Consider the following 26388-nt stretch of genomic DNA (forward strand, 5'->3'; position numbering starts at 1 on the left):
GGAAGTTTGCTGGGTGACCTTGAGCCAGTCACACTCTCTCAGTGTAACCTACTTCACAGGGTTGTTGTGAGGATAAAATGGAGAAGAGAATGGTGTGAACCACTTTGGGTCCCAGTTGAAAAGAAAGTTGAGCTTTGCATGAATTGAGCCATGCATGAATTAAATAAATAAATAAATGTACACAGATCATCTTTTGTGATTTTGCAAGTAACTTTGTAATGCTGGCTTTTGACTGACAAGCTGAAAAATTGTGACCAGTGGCTGCCACCTCTGAAATGCTCTTTTGAAAACCAATTGTTAAATTTTCATTTTCCGAGTCTTTTGTAATCTGGTTTCGATAGTGTCATCCAGATTTTTTCTGACTAGAATGCAATTGCCACAATGCATATATCTCTTTTAATTAAACAAGATTTTGCTTTAAATTTTGCTGTAAATTCTCTATAACTGCTCTGAGTCCAAGGAACAGTGCAGGTTGCCAATTAATTGAAAGATACTATTAGCAACGTAATGTTCATTCCTGGTGGTGTACCTTCGGGACCCCCTCACAACTGAGAAAAGTTTTAGGAGACGGCAAAGCAGCTGGAACTACAACTCCCAGAATCCCGTTAACTCTATGAAAGCGGGCCACTACTATCAGTACGCAAAAGTCTCTGTTCAAGACTGGCCCCTGTTAAAAAAAACTCGAATAGCACAAAGAGGTTGAGCTTTGTTGCCAAAGCTGTGGCACAAAAATGCTGTTTGGCTAGAGAAGGAGAGACTTAAGGAAGGGAAGAGCGCAAGATGTGCGCCGCCTTAATGAAGGTATTTGCTAAGACTTCACTACGGGGACGAAATGCTTTCTCTGTAGCTGTACGTATAAAAGCAACGCAATTTCACTTTTGTTATCTTTATAAATACTTTCTATGTTGCTTGTTACTAACACGAGCAATGAATTGCAACTGAGTTTCACCGATTAGACAGCTGTCCCCCTGCAAAGGATGTGGAGGGGATGGTGCCAAGGAACCCGTTTTTGCATTCTGGTTGGAATAAATGCCTTTCAAGTTCCTTGCTCTTTATCATCGATGAAGAAGCTACACCCAAGCAAGCCAGTTTGGAAATAAATCTAATCGAGCATAGTAGGCTTACTCCTAGGAAGGTGTGTGGATTGCAAGCACAGATTGGAAGTCCTATTAATTACTGTGTTTATAACTATTACAATTGAATCCCACTAGATCTCTAAGATCAGAAGCTTTTAAAAAAATATTTTGCCACTGCAATCTGTAACAGGTCTACTCAGAAGGAGTAGTGTGGAAAGTGCCCTCAAATCACAGCTGACTTCTTCTTCTTTTTCTTTTTCTTTCTCTTTCTTTCTTTTTCTTTTTCTTTTTCTTCTTCTTCTTCTTCTTCTTCTTCTTATTATTATTATTAATTGGGTTTATAGACCGCCCTCCCCCGGAGGGCTCAGGGCGGTGTACAGTACAGATAGAGCACAATAAATTTAAAATACAATAAATATGAATTAAGATGGCTCTAATAAAAATAAACCCTACCCCATTAAAATGCAGCTTATAAAATTAATATTAATGTTAGGTCAAGATGGCGCCTGCTATCAATTCCCTCCCAGACATACATCAGAAAAGAAGGGTGGTGGGGCCACATGATGTTACAGCAGCAAACAAAGGGAGGAAGGGGCCTTTAACTTAGGTTGATCCCTTGGGGTTTTCAAGGTGGTTTGCTGTTGCCTGCCTCTGTGTGGGCTGAGAATGTTCTGAGAAAACTGTGACTGGCCCAATGTCACCCAGAAGGCTTCATGTGGAGGAGTGGGGAATCAAACCCAGTTTTTCAGATTAGAATTCACTGCTCATAACGATTACACCATGCTGGCTCTCCTAATCAGAAGGAATACTGCCAGTATTGTGTAGTGGTTAAGAGCAGGAGGACTGTAATCTAAAGAACCAAGTTTGTTTCCCTGCTCCTACACATGAAGCCTGCTGGATGACACTGAGTTAGTCTGAATTGTCTGAATTCTCTCAGTTGTCTGAATTCTCTCAGCCCCACCTACCTCAAGTGTCTGTTGTGGGGAGAGGAAGGGTAGGAGTTTGTAAGCGGCCTTGTGGTTGAGAAAAGCGGGCTATAAATCCAAACTCTTATTCTACATGTTATTCAATATGACTTACTCCCAGGAAAGGGTCCTCAGGAGTGTAGCCAAAATAGAGTAGCTATTCAGAAAAGGAAGAAGCGCTAGGGATCATATTGCAAATTTTTGTTGGTTACTGGAGCATGTGAGAGAATTTCAGAAGAAAATCAGTTCGTGTTTCATAGATTACAGCAAACATTTTGATTGTGTGGATCCTGAAAATCTGTGTTTGGTTTTAAAATAAATGGATTCATTACAACAAATTGTTGTTTTGAGGCACAACTTATAGGACAGTGTCCAGAAAACTCTCACATATGGTGGCTCTGTTGCCAAGGCACGTCTCAGCATTTGCCATGGCTTGTGGGAACTTCTTGGCCTTTTCCTACCATCTTGTCAGCTTCCCAAGCCTCTTTTTGATCTCTACCCTGACAAAATATTCTGAATCTAGCAGTAGGCCAGATCTTGCAACTGGACTAAACTGTGCCTGGAAGCATTTACTATTACTGGCAAAGACTGCCTATTTCTTAGTACAAAGTTCTGCATTTCTTTTGTACACAATTCACTTGGCTTTTGCCTTTCCAACATCTGCTCTTGGAAACGTCACAGATTGCAGTACTTTTCTTGCTGTGCTATGTCATTTGACAGCTAAAGGGTGGGGCTTATGCAGCTTCTTTGGCTACAGGAGAAATTTTTCTCCACTTCCCTCATCTGAGTTGGGCTTCACTGGAGGATACTACATGCATGCAGTATGGAAACTTCTAGAAAGGTGAGAAAAAGAAGGTTGATGCTGGCTGGGGAGCTGCCTTGTTTTTCATTCCAGAGTACATTTTCCCATTCTCTTTCACAGTACACATCTGCAGAATTTGTTCCAGTTCTTATAAAAGGAACATTTTCTTATAGTCTGGTACTTCTTATAGTCTGGTGCATTTTCTTATAGTCTGGTGCTTCAGATTCCCACCAATTTCAGTGTTTCCAGTGAAAGCTGAAAATAACAAACATGGGGGAAGCCACAGTTTCACAACAGAGTTGTGTGAGGCTAGTGTTGCCTAAATTTTGCCCTTCTAGCAGCGAATCCATTACATTTTAAACAAACAGCATGAAAAACAGTCTTTATTGCATGTTAGCCTTCTATTGTGGCTTAGGCGGCAGTTAATTTCCAACTGACCAGAGAGAAAAAAATGTCCTGTCTTGTCGAAGGCTTTCACAGCTGGAATCACTGGAGTGTTGTGAAGTTTCCGGGCTGGCCGTGTTCCAGTAGTCTTTTCTCCTGACGTTTTGCCTGCATCTGTGACTGGCATCTTCAGAGGATCATCTTCAAAGATCCTCTGAAGATGCCAGCTACAGATGCAGGCAAAACATCAGGAGAAAATGCTACTGGAAGACAGCCAAACAGCCCAGAAACCCCACAACACTCCAATGTCCTGTCCCTTTAATGGAGACTTAGATGCCCATTGCAACACATTAAACCTCTGTTAAAAGGAACCGGACATTTTTCTCCAGGTCCATTTGCAGTCGCAGCTGCCAATTATTGAATAAAACGGGGCTAACTTTTGAATAAGCCTTCTTAGAATTGCTATGTTAAGCGTTTATGGGCTGCAGCCCACTTCATCAGTTGCAAGTTAAAATACGTATGCTTCTACTTTACACTTCTGTGTTAACAAAGCTGCTACAGTTGCAAATTATTGTATATTATTTTTCCCCTTTACCTCTGCAGCCTGTTCTTTATAGTTATTTCAGAAGTTCCTGCTCCTGGAGAGTGCGAATCGGTAAGAACAGTTATTAAATCCTGTCCCATGCTTTTCACATTTGCTTGCCAAAATGCAGGTAATCAGTGACTCATTAAGGCAGAGATCAGCAAAATACATAACAGAACATTTAGCCACTTTGAACTGTGGGGTTGAAGTGTCTTCTGATTCCTCTGTGGAGAAAAAATATCAAAGTTTAATATATTGTTGAAGGCTTCCATGGCTGGAATCACTAGGGTGTTGTGGTTTTCCAAGTTGTATGGCCATGTTCCAGTAGCATTTTCTCCTGACGTTTCACCTTCATCTGTGGCTGGCATCTTCAGAGGATCTGATGGCAGTAAAGCAAGCGGAGATACATACTGCAGCCACAGATGCAGGCAAAACATCAGGAGAAAATGCTATTGGAACATGGCCATACAACCCAGAAAACTCACAACACTCTAATATCAAAGTTTGTTTGAGAGGAAGGAAGAAATCTTCTAGTTATGGCCATTTCAGATGTTACCAATGGGAGTGTCCCGGAAGCAGTGCTTAAGTTACCAAGTCACGGACACACTCTTCACATGTATGGAGGGAGGAAGCAGTTGGCTGCAGCCCATGTATGCCATTTATAAAACCATGCACACACGCTGCATGTCAGTTCCAATGCAGAAATGCTCTCCATGCATGATTTTATTTCGGGGAGGAGGCTTAACAGTTGCAGGAAACTTTTTTGAGGCTATTCACTTTTTGTGTTTGGCTGCTATTTCTATTCCAGATCTGGAATTTATTAAGAGACACAAAAATAGCACAATCCAGATGTCTGCCTTCACTGCATTCTTTAAAGACATCCTAAACATTTATTAGAAAGAAACTAAATGAATCTTGAGTAGGGATTTTCATGTTACAATGTTTCATGTTACTATGTGCGGTCTGGAGATATATGTCCCCGAGTTATGTATCTAAGTCAGGGGTCTGCAACCTGTGGCTCTCCAGATGTTCATGGACCAATTGGCCATGCTGGCAGGGGCTGGTGGTAATTGTAGTCCGTGAACATCTGGAGAGCCATAGGTTGCAGACCAGAGGTGGGATTCAGGAAGTTCCGAAGGTACTGTAGAACCTGTTGTTAAAATTTAAAATATCCCTTTTTAAATATTTAAAATATTTTTGGCCCTTTAATACTTAAAATAAAAAGTGATATTAAAAATATTTTAAATACTTTGTAACAGTCATTATTTGAATCCTACCACCATCAGAACCTGTTGTTAAAATGTTTGAATCCCACCACTGTTGCAGACCCCTGAATTCTAAGTGAATGAGGTCCACTTCCCAGTTTGTTCTCAGCTTCATGCTAGGGTATCTACAGCATAAGGAAGAAAAATCTTCCATCTACTGCCTCTTGCTCCTAGGGGTTGCTGACAGGTTTTACACCCAGTTTAACTGATTACACCCAGTCTGGACAAAGAGCAACAATCAACGGATCTTGGACAAAGTGATGGGGCTCCATACATTACTGAGATGTTGACAAATATGAAGACAGTGATTATTTAGTACATTCAAGCAGTCACAACAATATCAGGCAAACAGCAACAGTACTAAACACAAGAGAGCCCACGTCAACATGTAAATATCCACGTTCCAAACACCCACGAACAATGCAACTTGTATCACTCAACATGAGAAGCCTTGCCCTAAGAAGCTGGATCAGACCAATGGTCCAGGTAGCCCAGCACTGTGTTTCACACTGTTTCAGCCAAACAGTTTCCCCAAAGGGCCAATAAACAGATCACAGAGTCTGAGACCTTCCCCTGATGTTGCCTCCTGGCAACGGTATTCAGAGGTTCCCTGTAGTCACCATAGCTAGCAGCCACTCATGAACCTCTCCTCCATGGACATCTGTTTTTGGTTTTGCCATCAAGTCACGGCTGACTTATGGTGACTCCCATACAGGGGGATTTCAAGGCAAGAGACATCCAGAGATAGTTCGCCATTACCTGCCTCTGTAGCACACCCCTAGTATTCCTTGGCAGTCTCCCATCCAAATACGAACCAGGTGGCCCAAGGTCACCCACCAGGCTTCCATGATGGAAGTGTGGATTCATACCTGGGTTTCCAGATCCTAGTCCCTCATGTTAACCACTACACCACACCAGCTGTAAAAAAAAAAATCACCATCATGAAGTCCCTTGGTAATGAACACTCCAGTTTAATTATTGAGTAAAGAATTATTTTGCTTGGTCTGTCCTGAAACTATTGCTTAACTATGTAAGTTGGGGGCTCTCCTGCACTATAGTACTGTTGGTGAGGGAGAAAAGGTTGTAGCCAGTTGTAAAATATGTATCATACATATGGAAGTAACTGGACCAGATTTGTGTGTTGTCCTTTTCTTGCAGCACTAGCTTTGAAGGGAGTAGCCTATGATCAAGCACCAGTTAATCTTGTGAAGGATGGAGGGCAGCAGGTAAGGCGATGGCTGCGTCCGGCCTGTACAGCAGGCATGATCAGAAGCCATAACAAAAATCAGTAGTAGTCCTCCAGTGGATCCCTATTAGCTCTCTATCTGTAAGGACAAATGCTTCTTAAATAGTCATACTCAAAGGCAAATCCTGACTCCCATAAAGTTTCCAGTTTGTTTTTTTTAAACAGTTAGTTGCTCCCTTCCAATGCTGATGGCTTGACTATCCCAACCAGTTCTATACAGGAATAGGTTTTTGTCCGTGTCTGAATGTTAACGGTTAGTGCTTGAAAATAAAGGAGCTTCTCTCTCCAGTATCTTAAAGTGTGCTGGAGACCCACACGGTCTGTTCCTTCCTTTACATTTGTATTGTACATCCCTCAGCTTGAAAACAAAAATGAGTTTTACCTTTATTTCACCTTGAGAAAGTTTTTATCAGTGTTGTTTTAATCTGAGGAGGCTTGCTCCTTTAAACAAAGGCTGAGAAACTATATGATTAAACAAGAACATCAGAACAAGCCTGCTGGATCAGACCAGAGTCCATCTAGTCCAGCACTCTGCTACTCGCAGTGGCCCCACCAGGTGCCTTTGGGAGCTCAAGGCACAGGAGTTTCGTGTGTTGCCAGGAACTGTCAGAAAGTAAAGGAAGTCCGTTCTTCTCCCTTCTCTTGGGTTTGGGAGGCAAAGACCGCTAGAGAGACTGTGTTGATAGTTCTTTCCTGATCCTCTGCACATGAGGAGCATGTTTCAGAAGGCAGCTGCCATCTTTGAATATTAACACCCTTGGTTCTGCAGTCCAGGCAAAGGACTTACTTTCTGAGGATCAGAAGTAGGATATACATTATTAAATGGGGAGAGGGGCTGTTCAGGAAAATTCTGCTATCCTAACCAGATGTGATCGTCTTATGCCCATTAGAATCAATGGGTTTATAAGGGATAACTCCTTTGCTGAGGATTGCTGTGCTTGTAAGAAACTGTCCTGTCTCCACAGCTGTCATCTGAATTCCAGTCCGTGAACCCAATGCAACAAGTCCCGGCACTCAAAATTGATGGTATCACCCTCTCTCAGTCAGTGAGTATGCAGTCTCTGTTAATTATTTCCTTGATTCTAAACAAAGAACTTCACTGACAGCCTGAGTAAGACTGTTAACAATGGGGCATTTTGGAGAACATTGGTCCAATATGCATGGAACACTTACCTCAGGGCTTTTAGCTGTGTAGTGGAGTTATAGTGTGGTCTCCTCGTGTTTTCTCTTTGCACTTGAGGAACTATTTTCTGCCTGACCCAATGTTGCTTGCTGAAGTCACAATGGGCCTTCTTTTCCTGGTTCTCTTAACTCCTCCCATCAACTCCTCCTTAAGGGCACAGATCTCATCACATCCATAGTTGCAAGATAAAGGGCTTTAACAAATTGCAATATTAATGTACATATGATTGCAGTTATATCTAGCCCATCCTAAAAACGATTTCCCCTCTTTAAAGGTGTAACATTTTTCACTATCAGATGGGACCTGTTGAAAGGAAAGCCATCTTTAGGAGGATAGGATAATCTAGCAGCACTTAAGGATAATTTTTGTGTGTTGTGATCCCACCCTGGTTCAGCTTGAACATTTACTCCAATTTGTGGTTTTAAGATCTCACCAAGGTTTCCCATAGTGACAGACCATTAATTATGCAATGAACCATAACCTCCGTGACAACATTTGCTCAGAATTAGCTTATAACAAGATCTAGAGTCTTCCACCTTCATTCTTTGCTCTACCCCAGAGAACCACTTTTCCCTTTTTATCAAGTCAATCTTAGCCAAGTGTTTCTGCTTATTTCAGTTGGCCATAATAGAGTATCTTGAGGAGACACGGCCAGATCCTAGGATCCTGCCTCAGGATCCAAAGAAAAGAGCCCAAGTCCGGATGATCTCTGATCACATTGCTTCTGGAATTCAGCCATTACAGGTATTACCTCTTGTCAGGGCATCCACTGTAGCATTGTTTGACTGAAGGTCACTGCTGACACTGATCCCAAGGGAACCACAGGAAGATGGAAGTTCCTTTCCAGGGCAGACAGAGTTACTTATGACCCCATCACTTTATGACTTTAATACTGCTACTTATTTTCTTCATACATCCTCATTATACTTAATATAGATTTAAAAAAGGAGGACAACAGGATCTTGGGGGAAAACAGTGAAACTAGGAACGGGGCTTTAAAAAAAGACTGTTCAAAATCTTGCCTCAGTTCTATAGTCCTGGTGGGCCACTGCGAGTAGCAGAGAACTGAACTAGATGGACTCTGGTCTGATCCTGCTGGCATGTTCTTATATTCTTATGTTCTTATGTCCTGAGTGCTATGGAGTTACCAGAAGTGCCAAAGGGCACTGGTCCATGATCACCTAGTAACTACAGAGGGGAACTTTTAGATTAGCAAAACAGCAGAATATAGAAGGGCAAGCAGCAAAGCCCATTGTGGGGGACAATGCAATGGGCTCTAGAAAAGGGAGAGACAAGTGAGCATTTCCCCCCAACAATGGGCTTTACTGGTGTCTTACCCCTGCCCCCAGTCCTGCCTACCTGCTGACCTTCATCTGGTCCCAGGAATCTAGAGAGTGTGGAAGGCTGGGGGTGGGGGGAAAATGGGGCTGTTTGGGATGCTAGATTGGCAGAAATGGTGTTGTTTAGGGTGGAGAGAGGGTGGAGTGGGGAGGCTTGGGGTGGGGAGAGGGTGAGACGGGGAGGCATGGTCCTGGCAAAAAGAGCTTGCTGCTTGGGGGCTGGGAGAGTGTGGGCAGGGGAGTGGGGAGGCGTGAGCTGGGGGGACAGCGGGATCTGTTTGTGTGCTAAGAGAGGATGGGTAGGGGAGTGGGAAGGCTCAGGCAGGGGGGCAGCAGGCAGAAAGGCACATCTGGCTGCCTCACTGTTTGGGGATTGGAGTCGGTAGGTGGAGGAATGATGGAATTCTGCCGGACTGTGTGGAGTATCGGTGGCTTACTGCTGGTGCTGTACAGGATCCGGCTTGATGGTTGGGGAGTGGGGAAGTGGGCGTGGGAATAGGGGAGTTCTGCCAGGCCCTGCAGAGCATCAGCAGGTTATCGCCAGTGCTTAGAAGGGCCTGGCTTGGAGTTTGGGGAATGGAAGACGGGAGGAAGGGGGTGCTTCTGTCAGGGCCTGTGGAGCATTGGTGGCTTTCTGGCTGTACTCAACAAGACCCAGCTTGGTGTTTGACTGTGGGAAGTAGAAGGGGGGGGGGCGCTCTGGAGCTTCGGAGGCTTACTGCCGGTGCTCAGCAAGACCCAGCTTGGTGTTTTGGGATATCTTGGCTTGTGCATAAATGGAGCTGGACATGTAAAAAAGAAAATGGCGGTCATGCCTTTGTTGCTGTTCCCATTGGAAAAGAGTCCCTTGTGTCTTGGGTCATGTGAGACAGTGCTGTTATCCCATGAGACATTGCTGGGTTCAAAATCTGGCTACCACTGAAAAATTGTTGCTATAGCAACAAAGGTGACAGTGGTTCTCTCTCCTCTCAGATGCTTTAAAACATGATTGTCTGTGTGCAGACAGTTAACTTCTAAATGGTGAGACAATCTGATCTTAAGATTCTTCCTGCATTTCTTAGAACCTGGCCGTCCTACAGCAAATGGGGGAGAAGAAGATGGAATGGGCCCAGCGCTGTATATCTCGTGGCTTCAAAGGTGGGAACTAAAGTGAATTGCAGCCATATTTAACTCTTTCACTAGGCTGGGGGTTTACGGGAAAAGTCTGTCTGCCCATCTGTCTTGTACAGGAAGACATCAATGAAATATCCATGAGATCCTTCAGGCATCCTTTAAGTCCTTTCAAAAAAGGGAAACAGTAGGACAGAAAATAATTTTAAGAAAATAAGTAGCTGTCATTTCATGGAGATATGCTGTCAGTGGAAACTGATCTTCAGGATGTTCTCAGTGAAGATCCTTAAAAGCACAACTAACCATTTATGTGTATTTCCAAAACTGAGGACATGGAGAATGGCAACAATGCCTAAACCAAGCTACGGTTATTTATTTATTTTTATTATTTTATTAAATTTATATCCTGCCCTATCTCTATAGGGCCTAGTGTGGGTTACAGCATAGAAATAAACAATCAATACAGTCATTAAAAATAACAATACAAATATAAATATGCAAATATTAAAACAATAAACTCTAATACCTAATAAATAAATGTGTGCAGACATGGCCTCAGTAGCCACCACAGACAAATGGAATGGTGGTGGAATGTCATCTCTTTGTGTGCACACTGGACTGACTGAGGGATGGGGCTGAGAAATCCAGCAAAACCAAGTTTCCTAATCCCACATACAAACTGTAGGAATTGAACAGGAAACCGGCAGGGAAGGGAAGTATGGCAGAAACTTAGCCTCTTTTCCACCTACTGCTTTCTCCTCTTGCATGAAAAATGTAAGTTAAGTGAAAGGGCGGGGTGCAGAAGAAAAGTGACACAAGGGAACATCAGGGGCGGAGTGAGGGGGAACTGCGCTCAGGTACATGTGTGCCCTGCGCCCCTGCCACACCCCCGTCTGCCCCCGCCCTGCCCCGGAATGCCCCCTCCATGCCCTCGTCGCACCCCTGCAGAAGCACGCGGCTGGTGCATAATGCACCCCTTCGCCCTCTTGGCACTACGCCACTGGGGAAAATAGCTCAGTGCATCCCTGCCACTCCCTTCCCTACAATTCTTACCCCATACACCTTTGCCACCAACTGCATGGCACTCCTTTCTATATCTTAAAACTGCCAGTAATGATGGTTTTCCCCAGAGGCACTTCCTCCAGCCCCCTTGCCATTTTTCTTTCTACTCTATGACAAATTCAATAGCTTCCAGGGATTATTTCACATTTATTTACAGATTTTTTAGACTCCTATAAAGATCTATAAAGTTGAAGGCAGCATGGCAAGAGGAAAATGCAACATGAAATGGATTGAAGCCACAGTTCCCAGTCTGCAAGATCTGAGCAAGGCTGATAGTGACAGGACATTCATTCATAAGGTCACCAAAAATTGGAAGCAACTTAATGGCATTTAACATACACACATAAAGACATGCAACATATTTGTTACCTGCACATAGCTCTATGCTGAAAGGAGTTACCGATTTTTTAACTATTGTCCAACTTTATTCCTCCAGCTTTGGAACAGACCCTGCAGGAAACAGCTGGGCGCTACTGTGTTGGGGATGAGGTAAGACCAGCTGAGATCACCGATACCTCCAATCACTAGTAGAACAACAGACCCAGACTAGTCAGGTTTGCGAAACCAGAATATCACTAGGGATCTTCCCTGATTTTCACAGGTAAGGAACATTTCTCTGTGCAGTATAGTCAGTGCAGAAATCCAGTGGGCTGAGATGCATGCTTGTTACCACCGAAGAGGATTTATATACATGGATGATATAATTATTCTTTCCAAAGAGTCCTACATTGGTGTATTCATCACCATTAACACCTACAATGTTAAATTTACCACTGTCCCGTTCTGTTCTATGGCCTAAAGTTAAAGCTGACAAAATTAGAAGAGTACTAACTCCACCATGTCTATTTGCTTCTCCCTTCTGCCCTGTACACAATTTTGCAGCCATTCTGAGAACCTCCAGCCAGGGCCTCTCTTAGCTTACCAAGTATTACATGCAGCAAGTAAATGAATCTGTAGCACCACTCACTGGTAATAACTGCATCGCTTGTTTTGCTGCACCCTTTTCTTCTGTGCAAGTGGGTGCTATTGAATGTTTTGAGAGATGTCAGTGAATCTGTAGGAAGTGCCAGTACCTGTTAAAGGCCTAAAGGCTTGAGTAGGCACTGCAGCAGAAAGAAAGCAAGAGGCAATGTAACATAGATTTGATGTTGTTTCTCCCTGAAATCAATGCAGCTGGGAAAAGCCCTAGATCATTGGGGGTCTACCAGGTTTGCCATATACTGACATACACAAGTCCTCAGAACTCAGAAATTGCATCAGTCAAGATTTTGGTTTTCTATTCCTGTGGATCACTTGCATTGTCTCCAGCCCCAAACTGGTCACTGGCGGTCCGGATAGACCACAAAGATCTTTTCAAATGCCTGAATGAAATACTAAAGACAGGCCCTGTTACTCAGGGTGGAGACACAGACTCTCAATATAATGAAAACCACACACCAGCTGGCTCTCAATATAATGGGGGAAATTAGCATAAGCCCCCACCCTTCCATTGCATGGCTAGTAACAAAATTACATAGTTAACTGACATCACCAGCCACTGATCAGATTGGTCAAATGAGTTCAGGCCAACTAAGACCCTTGGCCATAAAGTTTATATTTCACTCTAGTTTTGTTCTTGGAGGCTTTATTCATGGCTCCTTGATCCAATGATATTACTATGTAGTTTTGATTTAGCTTTGTTATTGTAATCCTCACTGCTCGTTGTTCTTTTTGGAAATATTCTTGCACAATTTTAATGAATCCCTTTATCTCATTGTGTTTTGTCCTCAAGTGTCTTCATTCTGATTCCATTACCTAAGCCTAAGTGGCACAATGTACCAGGTTAATCGTTTTGTGAAATTCAGGCTACAGGGGGCTTGCCTTTCAGGGGTGACTGTCTTGATTTTAATCCCAGGAAGCTTGGAAGGTTGACCCTTGGCTTCTGGCTGTTTGGATAGCGAAAAGGGGCTGGTGACAGCTATTAAGACTGAGGTATGAGGACTCATACCCAAGGGGTTTTGTAATTTTGCATGTCATTGGCCCATCCAAAAAAATCAAATTGGCCATGCTGGCAGGGGCTGATGGGAATTGTAGTCCATTAACATCTGGAGAGCCACAGGTTGCAGATCCCTAGACTAGAAGTTCTTAACCATCACCAAATGTTCCATTTTGTTGACTGTATTGACTCACTATGTGTAATCTGGCTTACATTACTGTAGAAAATACAGACTATAAATAATGTAAATAAAAATCCATCCCCTTCCCTTAGTAATGAAATTGTACACTCAAAGTCCAACATTCTAGCCAACAGCCCACACGTGTCTGAAAGGTGGTAACAGGAAGTCCATGGCTTCAGCAGAAGCATGCTTGAATTACTTGTCTCTGCTTCACTGTAGGTGTCCATGGCTGACCTGTGCTTGGTCCCTCAGGTGTATAATGCAGAAAGGTAAGCAACAACAATCTATATGGTAGGTTGAAGTTCCATTTGTTACTCGAGAGACATGGCTAGCAGTTTGCATTGAGGCTGATTCCCAGTTTCCCAGAGGGTAATATTATAAATGTTCTTTCATTAGGATTTTGTATCCAGAGCCATGTTCCAAAGGGTCCCTAGCAATACTCTCCTTTACACTCAGCCAAACACTGAGTCATCTCTAGTCCCAGGTGACTGATGTCAATTATTCTCTTGCACATGCTTGCTGAACTGGGGAAACTTTGTGTACAACTGTTAGGTCTCAGTTCTTGAAGCAATAAACAGACTCTGTATTGTTGATCAGCAATGTTTAGTACCAGCTTGAAAAAGCCAGTTCTGCCAAATCTGGCTTTTATTATCCCCTTTATTCAGAAGTTGATCCCCCCTCCCGTTTTCCCAAAAAATATGAGAAATAATTACTTTGGAGCTAAGGCGCCCTGAAGGTGGCAATAGAGATAAAGCCACCTGGCCTCCTGCCCCCACAGGACAACAGAAACATCCTGTTTCCCATGGGACCAGAAGTGTCATGGGTAAGCCTAGTTATCTACTCAGCATGTGAAGCCATAAAGCAAAGATCAAGGAATATCCCATTACAGCAGCGGTAACATATAGCAGGCTGGTTACATATATCTTGCAGCGATTTCATTGAAGAATGCATCTCAATCAACTAGGTGCAATCCCTGACATTAATCCAGTGTAAAGATCCATCGTTAGGTGGAAAGAGAGGCCAAAAGAATTTGATAAATGTGTGCAAGTTCCATCTCTGTATGCTCCAGTGCATCACTTCCTATGGCTACTTTATTGCTGTAATTTTCCAAATCTTCAGCAAGGCCATTCACGAACCACTCTGGATGGCTAACTTGTACTTGGCATGAAACCAATGGTGGATTGCCAAGGAGGCGGGGGGGCACGTCGTGCACCGGGCGCACTCCTGGGGGGCGGGAAATCACACCCAGCCCCTCCCCCTTTTCCCTGCGCCCCCCGTGGCACACACTTCCCACCCCCCTTCCCACACTTACCTACATTCCTTGTCTTTTTTAGTACTTTTTGAGGCTGAAAAAAGTGGCCTCTTCACAGTTCAGGGGAAAAACTGCCTGAGGAACTACAGTTCCCAGGAGACCTTGGGGCTCACAAGGTCTCCTGGGAAGTATAGTTCGTCAGGTAGTTTTTTCCCTGAACTGTGAAGAGGCGACTTTTTTCAGCCTCAAAAAGTACTAGAAATAGAAAAGGAACGTAGGTAAGTGTGGGAAGGGGAACAGGGTGTGTGTGCCGCGGGGGGCTATGGGGGGGCGGAAAAAACACACTGAGCACCGGGCGCAGTTTGGCCCAGCTATGCCTCTGCATGGAACCACTTAATGCTCCTCTGTTCTATCACCATTCAATAATCTTTTTCTTCTCTCACCCTACATAAGTTGCACAATCTAAATTGTGGCCCCTTTGGACATGGACACTCAACTGTGTATCCATCACTCTGCTAGTGAAAGTTGGTAGAGGTGGTTTTCCAATGCTGGATCTCCTTTGTAAAGGTTTTTGTACCATCAGTTGACTTTACTCATGGCTAAACGCTTATTTCCAGAGCATGCTAAGTAGCTACTAAACTGTGTTTCTTCTTCTTCTAGATATAAAGTGGATCTTGCTCCATACCCCACAATAAGAAGAATCAACAAAGCTCTTTTGGAGTTAGAGGAATTCAAAACAAGCCACCCATCCCGGCAGCCAGATACTCCACCAGAACTAAAAGCTTAAAAGATTTCGTTTTACAGTGCCAGGGCTGCTGGCCTCCATTCCTTTGCTGCTCCCTTCTGTGTGGAAGTCAGCATAAACTAAAGCTCTGATGTTTTTCTGCTAGATTTTGGAAAGTCAAAGGGGAAGATGTCATATTGTACTAGCATGGTATGCAAGTATGCCTACTGTGGAGCATCTTGTGTATGTGTCAGCATGAAGCTGATATAAAAGTAAAGAGCTTGTGAATTTTCTGCATGAATTCAATTGCTATCAGCTTGTGTGAATCACCAGGGTGGGCAAAAGTGGTGGCAGCTCGACTGCAGGCAAAGTCACACATAAAGCAAAAATTGACGTTCTGAGAAATGACGCACCAGGGGTGATGTGTTTCACATTTAAGTTAAAAGGAGGATGTGTTTTGGTGGGGCCTAAATGCTACTGTTATGTGCACAGCACAAACACAAGCCCGTGACGGCAAGTCAGAGAGCCCATCTAATAGTAATACACAGATAACAGAGAAGCCTGTGCTAGGCGAGAAACATAAATCATCTTCTTAAAATATGTACATCTCCATTTGATACTTCCCAGACACAAATATACTATTGTGTGTTCCTGCATTGCAGGGGGTTGGACTTGATGGTCCTTGTGGTCTCTTCCAACTGGATTAGCTTGTGCACTCCAACACATGCCAGCTGGGTGACCTTGGGCTAGTCACAGTTCTTTGGAGCAAGAAGAATGACTGCAGCAGCATCACCCTGCCACTCTCCTCAGCAGCAACTGATAAGCTGCCTCTAGCACTAGAGGGAGAATGCAGCCATTGTGACTAGTAATTATTAATAGCCTCACCCTCCATAAATTTGTCCATCCCCTTTTGAAGCCTGCTAAATTGGCATCTATCACCAGATCCCGTGGCAGCAAGTTCCACAAACTAGCTATGTGCTGTGTGAAGAAGTCCATGCTTCAGTGGGTGATCTTGGGTTATAGTATGATAAGGGAGAGGGAGAAAAGCTTCTATTGCTTCTCAGGGCAAATCCCCACTGAAAAAATATACCTGTGCCGCCACCCACCCACCCCTTAATAAGATATCACAGTTTCTCCCTCCCCACTGTAGCGTGCGTCTATTGAGGGGCTTGAAGTTAATCCCAGTATCAAACAATGCAATTTCTCCCATGAACCCCCGATCTGCTCTGCAGCTCTTTTGTTCTTCATTCTGATTGGCTGTTGTGTTGTGTTGGGAACAATACCCCTTCTCTCTGCTTGTTTTGTTTTTTAATTTCGCGCAGCTTCATAGAAGTACAGGTAGTCTTTTTTACCTCATGCCAGCCATGGCGACCCCCATCATTGCTATGCACGTATGCATGCTTGCTCCCCTTCACTTTGCAGGAAAGCATCTTTGTAGCCACAACCAACACATACACACGGCTTAACGTACGCTCTGCCCAGCCCACTACGCTCTGGTTGGCTGGAATGTTTCATGTCACTCCCTAGGGCTGGAAAAATAAACCCATTGTTTTCCCTGTGTCTCCCCACCGATCCAGTCGGCCTGTGTTTTTCAAACAGTTGCACCTTCCTGCCAGTTTTTGAAAAACACGGGATGAGGGGGAGAGTGAGCGCCAGGGCCAGGATGGAGCCAAGTTGGGCACTGAAGCTGTGGGGACTCCTTGCCCAATTTTTATCATGAGTGTCACGGGATTTTTTGACCGTGGGGAATTGCCTTCAGTCTCCCATCAGTGAACTAGTTAGAACATAATCATTTTCAAGACCCCTTCTAGCAACTTACAGCGGCTCAAGTTCCAATCAAGTAGTCTTCTTTTTCTTTCTGTTGGCTACTTGATCCCAACTCTTCATTTTTTAAGATAACGGGTTAAACAGGGATGCAGTTTTTTTCACTCCTTCTGCAGCTGTGTTTACAGCTGTGTTTTCGAAGCCCAGCTAGAGGGGAAATTACCTGCTAAGGGATAGGTCAAACAACCACACACCAGCTGTCCCTGTTCTTCACAGGTTACATTAAACACACACTCGCAGCTGCATGAATCTCAGATGATATATTCAATTCTGGCCCTGTCATACTAATTAAAGAGTCTTTTACTGAGTCTTGTGAGGCAGGATGTTGATGAAGAGCACAAAGTGGTCTCCAGAGACTAAGTCTCCCCCTCCTAAGAATATGTTCTCCAGTAATGTCAGTGGAGGCAGAAGCAATAAACTGACAGGAACTAGGAAGCTGCTTATACCTGCTACAGGCTGCAAGTCTTCCTAGCAGTATCGGGCATACATTTCTGTACAGCATCAGTCTGGCAGAGAACATCCTACACTTTTGAAAAGATCACCAAAAAAGGATCGATTCTGGGACTTGTATAAATTATTCAAGCGAACAGAATTTCTGAAGTGACAGAAGTGTCATCACTTTTATTCACAGCATCTTCAAAGGTTTAGGAAATGGATCCAAAGATAATCTAATTGAGAAAACAAGGGATTCTTGACAAACAACACTTCTGTGTATGTGTGAAGTAATTTATGACACAATGACAGAGGGGGAAGAAGAAAAGATGTTTGCAAAATATGCAGAGATTAGATCAAACTAACTGGCTGAAGAAGGATGGTGAAGAGTAGAAGGGATAGATGGTTGGGCAGGGAAAGAACCCAGAAGACCTATGGTTAACCCACAGTTTCTACATCCTTAGCTCTGCCTCTTCAAGCATTTTCAAGACATCTCTCCTGGCAATATGGCACAGGCTACAAAAAGGAACACAGCTTATGAGTATTTAGCTCAGGAATCACCAAATACCTTAGCAGGATCACAACTCCATGTGTTCATTAGAACTTAATCAGGCAAATTCCTAAGCCAATAGCAGTTAAGGGGTTCAGAAGCAGCAACTGATGCAATCAAGAAAAAGACTACATGAAAACTCCTTGATACAAAGGGGAATGGATACAAATATATGGCCAAGCACCAGCAACCCATCTGAGCCCTTAGAGAGGCAGTGCTACTGTGACAGCCTCATTAACTGACTGGTACTCCTTGATTCTTTAGGTTTTGTTCACTTGACATCTACTGACTTTCTGTTCTGCCCCAGCTGGGCCAGGCCTAGAACTCTCAGTGGCTCAGACTAGGTCTTAGGAAGTTCCCTTCATCTCCTCAAGGTCTAGCTGAATTTTGCTAGTACTATTGTAGAACTTTCCGGCACCATCTGATCCTCCGAAGACCAGCAGCTTGCACAGACTGCGCTTGCCATGGTTCTCCTTATCCATGTCTGTCAAATGGACAGAAGTTAAGTTCAGCAGCGTGTGGCCTGCCCGGGGTACCGAGCAAAGATCACTGTGTGCCACTGTGCTCCACATTAAGGTATCTGCAAAGGAAAGAGGAGTCAGGTGCTGGACAATCCAATCTTGGCCTGAAAGAGAGTGTGCAGGGAGGAATGGGCACAACTCTTCAGTGACTTACCAAGATGGAAGATGAATGCATCCTGAAGAGCTTGTTTGGTATTACAGCCCCCGCTTATCAGCACTTTCTGATCAGATACTGGCAGGGCAGCGTGGAAACTGGAATCAGAAAAGAATACCTTTGGTCAGCACAAAACCTACAAGACAGCCTTCAGGAGCAGCAGTGGCATAGTGGTTAAGAGCAGGTGCACTCTAATCTGGAGGAACCGGGTTTGATTCCCAGCTCTGCCGCTTGAGCTGTGGAGGCTTATCTGGGGAATTCAGATTAGCCTGTGCACTCCAACACACGCCAGCTGGGTGACCTTGGGCTAGTCACAGCTTCTCACAGCTCTCTCAGCCCCACCCACCTCACAGGGTATTTGTGGGGGGGGTGGGGGAAGGGAAAGGACATTGTCAGCCTCTTTGAGTCTCCTTCCAGGAGAGAAAAGGAGGATATAAATCCAACTCTTCTTCTTCTTCAGGGAAGAGACCATGGCCAGAACTTATGCAGTAGTGGAAGAGAGCTACATGAGTAATTATAGCAAAAGGTGAAGTTGCAAAAGGAGCCTTGTTTACTCTCTGAACACATGCAAGCACAAAAAGAGCAGATCTCCCTCTGGATTTTCTCCATTTCTACCCAAACTTGCATCACAATCTTTATCACTTCCCCAGGACCTTACTAATTTATCTGTTCATAAACCACAATACATGAACATCCACCTCCACCATCCCAAAAAATAGTACATTCAATTTATAACTCTACCCTTCCTCTAGCCCAGGCTTCAAGGACCCCCACCTGACCAACAGCAGCATGCAGTGACTGACATGACCCAGGGCTGGCTTTCCTTTCTAGGCAGTAGTATTTTTGCTAATTCCACAACCAGCTCTTACCTGCGAGCAGAAGGCTGCCCAGAAAACGAAGGAACTGATGTGTACTCCATCAAACCTGAGATGTCCAGGAAGAAAAAGCAGGAGATGTTTCCAGTGCAAGAATGCTGCAATAGTATATTGTTACAACCACAGCCCCAAACATAATTCCTTTGGGCCCAGTACAAACAAGATTTCCAGGGCATAATCTTTTGAGAGTCAAAATGCCCTTTCTCAGGTATCTGAAAAAGGAAGCTTTTTTTTGCCATCAAGTCAGAGCTGACTTACGGCAACCCCACAGGGTTTTCAAGGCAAGAGATGTTTGGAGGTGGTTTTCTATTGCCTGCCTCCCTGGTATTCATTGGAGGTCTTCCATCAATTCTGGCCAGGGTCAGAACTGAGAGTGTGTAACTGACCCAAGGTCACCCAGTAAGTTTCCATGGTACAAGTGTGGATTTGAACCTGGTTCTTCCAGGTCTTGACTCAATGCCTTAACCACTACATTGTTCAGCTTCTTAAAATTCCTTCTGTTTCTACAAGCAAAATTGCAGATATACTCAATACTAGAGAGAGCTGTGAACTGCTGACCTTATGAAGAAGAAAAGGAAGAGTTTGTTTTTATGCCATACTTTTTCTCTGCTGTAAGGAATCTCAATTGTAAGGAATCTCAATTGTAGGCTGCTTAGCAGAGGCGTATGGTGGGAAAATGGGCCCGGAGACAGCCGTTCTCCAGGCACCACCACCACCCCCCGCTATGCTCAGGGGGGTGGGGCTCCCCCCTGAGCATGAAGATTTATATGCTTGGGTATATGCTTCCCACCATACGCCTCTGCAAAGCAGCCTACAATCTCAAAGCAGCAGTGGCATACGGCCTTAGGGACAAGGGGTACCAGCTGTCCCCAGGTGCCACTAATGTGGTCACATGGGGTGGGAGCTGCAAAATCAGCCCCCCACATGACCAGGAAGAAGGCAAGGCAGCAGGAAGTCCTGCTGCCTTGTTGTCTTCTGGCGCCTTTGGCCCCACCCATGTCATCATTGATGTGGGCGGGGCCAAGGAAACCCAAGGACACCCCCCTCCAAGCCTCCCCTCCTTCTAGCTCCTGGCTCCCAGCCAGCAGCTGGCAGTCCCTTCTGCCCTCCCCTCTGGGGAGAGCAGAAGCAATTGAGTCTCCATCCTTGGCAACTTTGCTTTTATAAGCGTGGGGTGGGGCCACACCCCCAAGAGGCAGAGCCCTGCCCCCATGCTTATAAAAGCAAAGGAGTCAAGGACGCTCAGTTGCTTCTGCTCTCCCCAGAGGGGAGGGCAGAAGGGACTACCGGCTGGGAGCCAGGAGCCAGGAGGGGGGCGGGGCTCGGGGGGCTCACCCCCTGAGCCCCACCCCCTGAGCATAGCGGGGGGGGTGCCTGGAGAACGGCTGTCTCCGGGCACCATTTTCCCACCATACGCCTCTGCAAAGCAGCCTACAACTGGCTCTCCCCCTGCCCCCCACAACAAGCACCTTGTGAAGTAGGTGGGGCTGACAAAGTGTTGAGATAACTGTGACTAGCCCCAGACCCACCAGCAGGCTTCAGATTAGAGTCCGCCACGCATAACCACTATACCACACTGGCTCTCATGTTTATGTTACCTAAGCATATAAACCTTCATTTTAGAGGTCAGAGGACCCCACTAAAGTGAACCTATTCCTGCTGCCTCACTACTTTGTCACTAAAACTCTACGAGGGTATTGCATTTTCTACAGCTGCAAGTTGTGTTGCAGGATCAGTAATCCTGCAAGGGCCCCATGTGTTCTTTGAAACCTTTTAGAAAATCAAAGGCATTTCCCATGAACCCCATCAAAGTGTTCAGGCATCTCTCTTCTCTCCCTGATCCTCACTAGGTCTATCAGAAGATAGATGCCTAAAGTGGACTCTGAGCTAACCAAGATTCAGGCAGCACTCAGAGAGATAGGCACCATCCAGTACTTACCTAGATTTAAGATGCAGGTATCATTCAAGTATATAGAGCTCATTTGGCCCCCAAATATGATCAGGCTGTCCCTCAACACCGTGCCTGAATGGCTGTGGGACGGGAAAGACAAAATGGAAAGAAAGCACATCAAAGTGAGGTATCATGCCATCTTCTAACCCAGAGATCTTGTTCACAAATTACATTAGTTCCCGCCCCCCAATCTTTGTGGCAATCGGGGGTTCCTGCTGTGGAAGGATGAGTGTCAAAGAAGCTAGAAGTACAATAGAGCCACACCAAAGCTAGGAAGATCTGGAAGAAAAACTAATAATGGTCTGGCTCCAACAGGGCCATGCGAAAAGAATGGTACACTGTATAGGAGGTTTTTAGGAAACTGCTGGGCTCCAATTCCAGTATGTGGCGTCATAACCTCAAAACACAGAATATGAATCACAACCACAATGAGCAATGGCAATAATGTTTATTATAAGAAATATCCCAACCAACTAAAATTCTGCACACCACTGTCTGAGTGAACAAGATCTATTTAGCTTAAACACAGAGAACATCAAGTCCCCTAACCGTATGAAGGGTTTTGTTTTCCTCTGAACACTTAACAATGTCTTCCACAAGAAATGTAATAGTAGAGAAAGCTGGGGTGTTGTGTGGTTTCCGGGCTGTATGGTTGTGTTCTAATAGCATTTTCTCCTGACCTTTTGCCTGCATCTGTGGCTGGCATCTTCAGAGGATCTAATTGTAGTAAAGCAAGTGGAGTGTATGGAGTAGAGAAAGCCATTGATTAGAGTGCAGGACTAACTCTGGGGAGGTGAGGTTCGAATTCCCATTCTACCACACAAACCTCAAATCACTCCCTCAATTTATCCCATCTGGAAGAGAATATGAGGGGATCTAAGGTAGAGTCTGCTGCAAAGGATGAAGTTTGAAGGATGTGGTTGGTTCCCTCTATGAGAACTGTCTATTCTGACTGGTTGCAGTTCTCCAGAGTCATAAGGAAAGGTCTTCTACATGACATACTACCTCATTTTTTTAATGGTGATACTAATGATTGAACTTTGGTCCTTCTGAATGCTCTAGCACCAGGCTCCAAGCCCTCCCCAAAAACAAGACAGCCCCTGAATATACAAAAATATCATCCTTCTGAAATATGGAAGCTAAAAGGTGCCTCACCCAAACCTAGGCATAGGCTTCTCTCCCTCCACAATGGGTTGGTACCAGATCTCATACTCAGGGTTGAAAATGAAAAGTGAGTTACTGCAGGCTCCAGGCTCCAGGGATGAGATTTTTGGGAACGTGCCTCCAAAGACAAACAGCTCCTTACGGTAAATGGTGGCACTGTGATACGCCAGTGTTGGCACCTTGCCCTTGGCCTGAGGAAGAGATCTCCAGTCACAATACAGTCTTTGCATATTAGGGGGCTTGAACATCAAAACGGAGGGAGGGGGGCTCTAGCTAGAGACAATATTCATCAAATTCCTGTTGTCATAAAGCGCCTACTCACTCACCTATGACTTGAATGGGGCATTACTCTACCACTCTGTTCACTGAAAACATGCTTACAAAAGGAGTTAAGTGAGTTTAGGATTAGAAACAGAGGACTGGACATACAGAGAAACATAAAGAACCTACACGGTTGTTAACCAATGTTTGTTTAAAGACCGAACTGCAGTTCTCTGCTGGTTCCGTCTGAGTTTCCAGACCTAATTATCAGACACCAGCTGCAAGATCGCTGCTATGAACGCAATTCCCAAGCATGCAGAGGACTAATTTAGACTGTGGTCACCACCTAAACCCCCATGAGACCATTTTGTATTAGGAAAATTAGAGGGGGAGGTGGGAGACTGACCACTACCTCCCCACGTATATGGGCACTTAATGCCCAGCAAGGAACCCGCAGATGATGTCTGGCCAGCTGACAGAACATCAGGTAGGGGAACCCAGCGGAAAGCTGCAACATGTAATTCGCCCCTCACTCACAGATACGCAAAGCCACTTCCAAGATGTCGTGTCCAGGACATGGATGCTGCTATAACGCTTCCCTTCCCTTAGGCCACCAACGATGTAGACGCGCTTGGTGTCTGGGTCATAGGTGGCAGTGTGACCCCGTGAACACAGTAGCATTGAATTTTGTCCAGGGAAGTCCATGGGAAACCAGAAATCGTTATCTGCAAATTCAGTAGCACAAGTCAAGAAGCAAAATCAGGATGCATCTATAGCCCTACACATGTCAATACTTGGGAGGCAGCTTCTCAGCCATCTGGGCTCAAATACCAAGAAAAAGTAGCATGTTCCATGTAGCTATCTATCATAGATCTCAAGAGGCCATACAGAGGGCAAACAAGAGGTCTCTCATCTATCACTGATTAGACCCAAGCATAGCTTTAGCAGAGTCATATGCCTTCAACCATACCCAAGGACCTAATATTTTTTTCAGATTTGCTCCAAAATGCCAGGTACAGAAGATATTACATTGACGACTCCTTTCTCATCCTAAATCCCAACAGCTTCATTCTCTTTCCCCCCCACACACTAGAGAAGATGCTCACCAATTTCCAGTTTCCAGAGAGCATCCTTGCAAAACTGTTGATTGGCTCCTTCACCACCAATCAAAACAGCTGTCTCAGGGTCACTGAGGCACATGGCATGACACCATCGAGGGCTTGGACATGCTGCAGAGCAGAACTTGACACAGTCAATAGAACAAGCTTACTGACCTCACCCACCCTTTGAGAGGATAGGTCAGGAGACACTTCTCTTCAAAACAATGACGTGAACTATCTAGAACACTCCATTGCTTATTCATCTTTAAATATAAGAAGGGTTCAGGTCCTCCACATACAAAATTAGAGCAAAACAATCTTCTTCAAGATAATAACTGTTTGATCTGCTCTTATCTAAAGGAGACGACATAACAAATAGGGCCCACAGATTTCTGTTTACAATACTCCTAGAAGTCCTTCTGCAGTTGTGCTTCAGTCTCAACATTTCTGGAAGGCAGATAAAATAGCAATGGATACACAACTGTCTCAGCATTCCTTTTTTCTGTGAGACAGAGTATAGTCTGAATGTGGAGAAAATGCAGCGTCCCAGGAAGAGGAGCATTTCTTTGAGAAAACACTTCGCTCCTAGGGAAGAGGTTAATTCACTCTCATGTTGCCAACCAATTAACCAAGTATCCAGATGAAGAATCTAACCAACTCAATAGAAGAGTGACTACACATGATTGTAGTTGCCCATATCTATCATCTTTAGAGTGGGAGCTGTAATACAATTTAAAATGCCAAAGGACTACACAAGAAGGTACCGTACTCTGTGTTTGACCACAGCTGTTGCCCCTGTACTCCACCCACCCCCCATTTTCCCCCAGACAGATGAGACACAAGTAATAAGCCTGCCTGGGAGAGGAGTGCTTTGGGAGAGGGAACAGCAACCCCGCACATCCACTTATTTGGGGCACTGTTCCTTCTGTCGTGGTTAGAGGGGGTTCATTTCTGACAAAAACAAAATAAAAGTTACAAAAATCCCTGTCCATGGTAGAAGAAACTAAAAAAAAGTCTAAAGGATAGAGATGCTTACCTTGTAGCTCTTTCACCTCTAAATCTGCAGAGAGACCATATACAAATTGTTTTAATGTGAGGGTGTTTCATGCTTTCTTAGTAGCAGGGAGTGGAGGGGCAAACTCCTTTCCCTTCTGAAAACTGGACTTTTACTCCTCATTTCATTAACCAGCTCTTTCACGGATACACATACCAAAATGAAAACAGAATATTAATTGGAAAAAAAAATAGAAAGATGCAATTCTACCAAGGAGAAAATAAACTGTCTTCAAGTCTGTGTCTCCTACAGCCCTGAGAAGTTAAACTGTCATGGCTCTAAAATATGAGAAGGGTAGTGATTTGTGACAGTGTGATCTACTGGCAACTCTGAACCCGAGAGAATGAGAAGTAGAGGATATCAGGCACTCTGTGTAGGTGGGAAAGGACATCATAATCACAAAAGTCAGAGCCTTGAATTTTTGAAGACAAACTCAAGTTATATTCATGCATGTTTAGTTTCTGATTGTAGGAAAGATAAATTAAGAGGCTAAAAACACTGGGAAGATGTTCCAAGACACAGAAATCGGAGAAAGAACTGCCAAAGGGTTATATTAATGACACTTCGGTTTGGGCATGCAGTTGGCAGACTAACAAATTGGAAAACTCTCAATGCAAGTTGAATGGTGCATGCAGAATAATAGGTATGGGTTGGATGGCAAGTTGAATGTAAGTTGAAACACAGCAATTGCACCATGTCCTGCACTCCACTCATAATCACAAACCAATTTCAACAAAGCCTTTTGAAGGGACCACCCTGCAGAATATGCAGAACAGAAATATTCAACAGGGAATTTTTATAAAGGGAATGGGGTCATGGTATAATGGAAACGTGTTTTTCTCAAGGGAGCAGGTCTGTAGTCTATGCTCTTGTATAATTATGTGTACTTGCTTGACTTATATCTGATGATTTTTTGCAGTGCTGTTCATTTGCAATTCCACTCTTATTGCATTGTTACTAGATATTGCATGCTATCGGACCCAAGAAAGCCACCTTTCTCAATAAGAAAAGTGGGCTATTAATAGAGTACAGATAAACCAACCCTACTTGCCATCATTCCTTTATTATGAACCAATTTTACCTTCCCCTTCTTCCTGTCCATTGGTTGCTGAAAGCTTGAAGAGAACCCTTCTGGTCCTCCGTACAGGAACTGGGCTAGGCTGGCAAGTTTTCTTTTTGGCCTCCTCACAACTGTTGGTCTCCTCACATTCTTGTTTGGTAGCAGCTGTTTCAGGAGCTGAAAGCATCGACAGCTTCCCCAGTGATGGAGAAAATTCCTCCTTGGGGGGAACAATTTCTTTAACAGGCATTGCTGATTGCTGAACCTCAGCCTGTTCAACACAGTAGAATTAGA

The 26388-nt window shown here is 44.3% G+C and overlaps 1 protein-coding gene across 3 annotated transcripts; it reads left to right on the forward strand.

The window, feature by feature from the left end:
* The first annotated feature begins 615 nt into the window (after window positions 1-615).
* On the forward strand, window positions 616-15449 carry GSTZ1 (glutathione S-transferase zeta 1). 3 transcript variants are annotated; one of them, XM_048483261.1, is made up of 10 exons: window positions 616-801; window positions 2762-2882; window positions 3831-3882; window positions 6234-6301; window positions 7287-7367; window positions 8123-8248; window positions 9906-9981; window positions 11453-11505; window positions 13392-13441; window positions 15085-15449. In XM_048483261.1, exons 2-10 carry the CDS (start codon window positions 2865-2867, stop codon window positions 15209-15211), a joined length of 651 nt encoding a protein of 216 aa, XP_048339218.1. In that variant the 5' UTR covers window positions 616-801; window positions 2762-2864; the 3' UTR covers window positions 15212-15449. The 3 variants fall into 3 exon arrangements, with proteins under 3 accessions (XP_048339218.1, XP_048339216.1, XP_048339217.1); XM_048483259.1 differs by lacking the exon at window positions 2762-2882 and having other exon boundaries at window positions 616-849; XM_048483260.1 differs by lacking the exon at window positions 2762-2882.
* Window positions 15450-26388: the final 10939 nt, after the last annotated feature.

Source organism: Sphaerodactylus townsendi, linkage group LG02 (genome assembly GCF_021028975.2).
Source record: "Sphaerodactylus townsendi isolate TG3544 linkage group LG02, MPM_Stown_v2.3, whole genome shotgun sequence".
In the NCBI taxonomy this organism is placed as follows: domain Eukaryota; kingdom Metazoa; phylum Chordata; class Lepidosauria; order Squamata; family Sphaerodactylidae; genus Sphaerodactylus; species Sphaerodactylus townsendi.

What these genes read in the sequence shown, in the direction of transcription:
- GSTZ1 (XM_048483259.1), top strand. Translation starts at nt 781, where the DNA reads ATGTGCGCCGCCTTAATGAAGGTATTTGCTAAGACTTCACTACGGGGA. An exon ending in CTCCTGGAGAGTGCGAATCG is followed by an intron (nt 3,883 to 6,233) that starts GTAAGAACAGTT and finishes CTTTTCTTGCAG; the next exon opens with CACTAGCTTTGAAGGGAGTA. An exon ending in GCTACTGTGTTGGGGATGAG is followed by an intron (nt 11,506 to 13,391) that starts GTAAGACCAGCT and finishes GCTTCACTGTAG; the next exon opens with GTGTCCATGGCTGACCTGTG.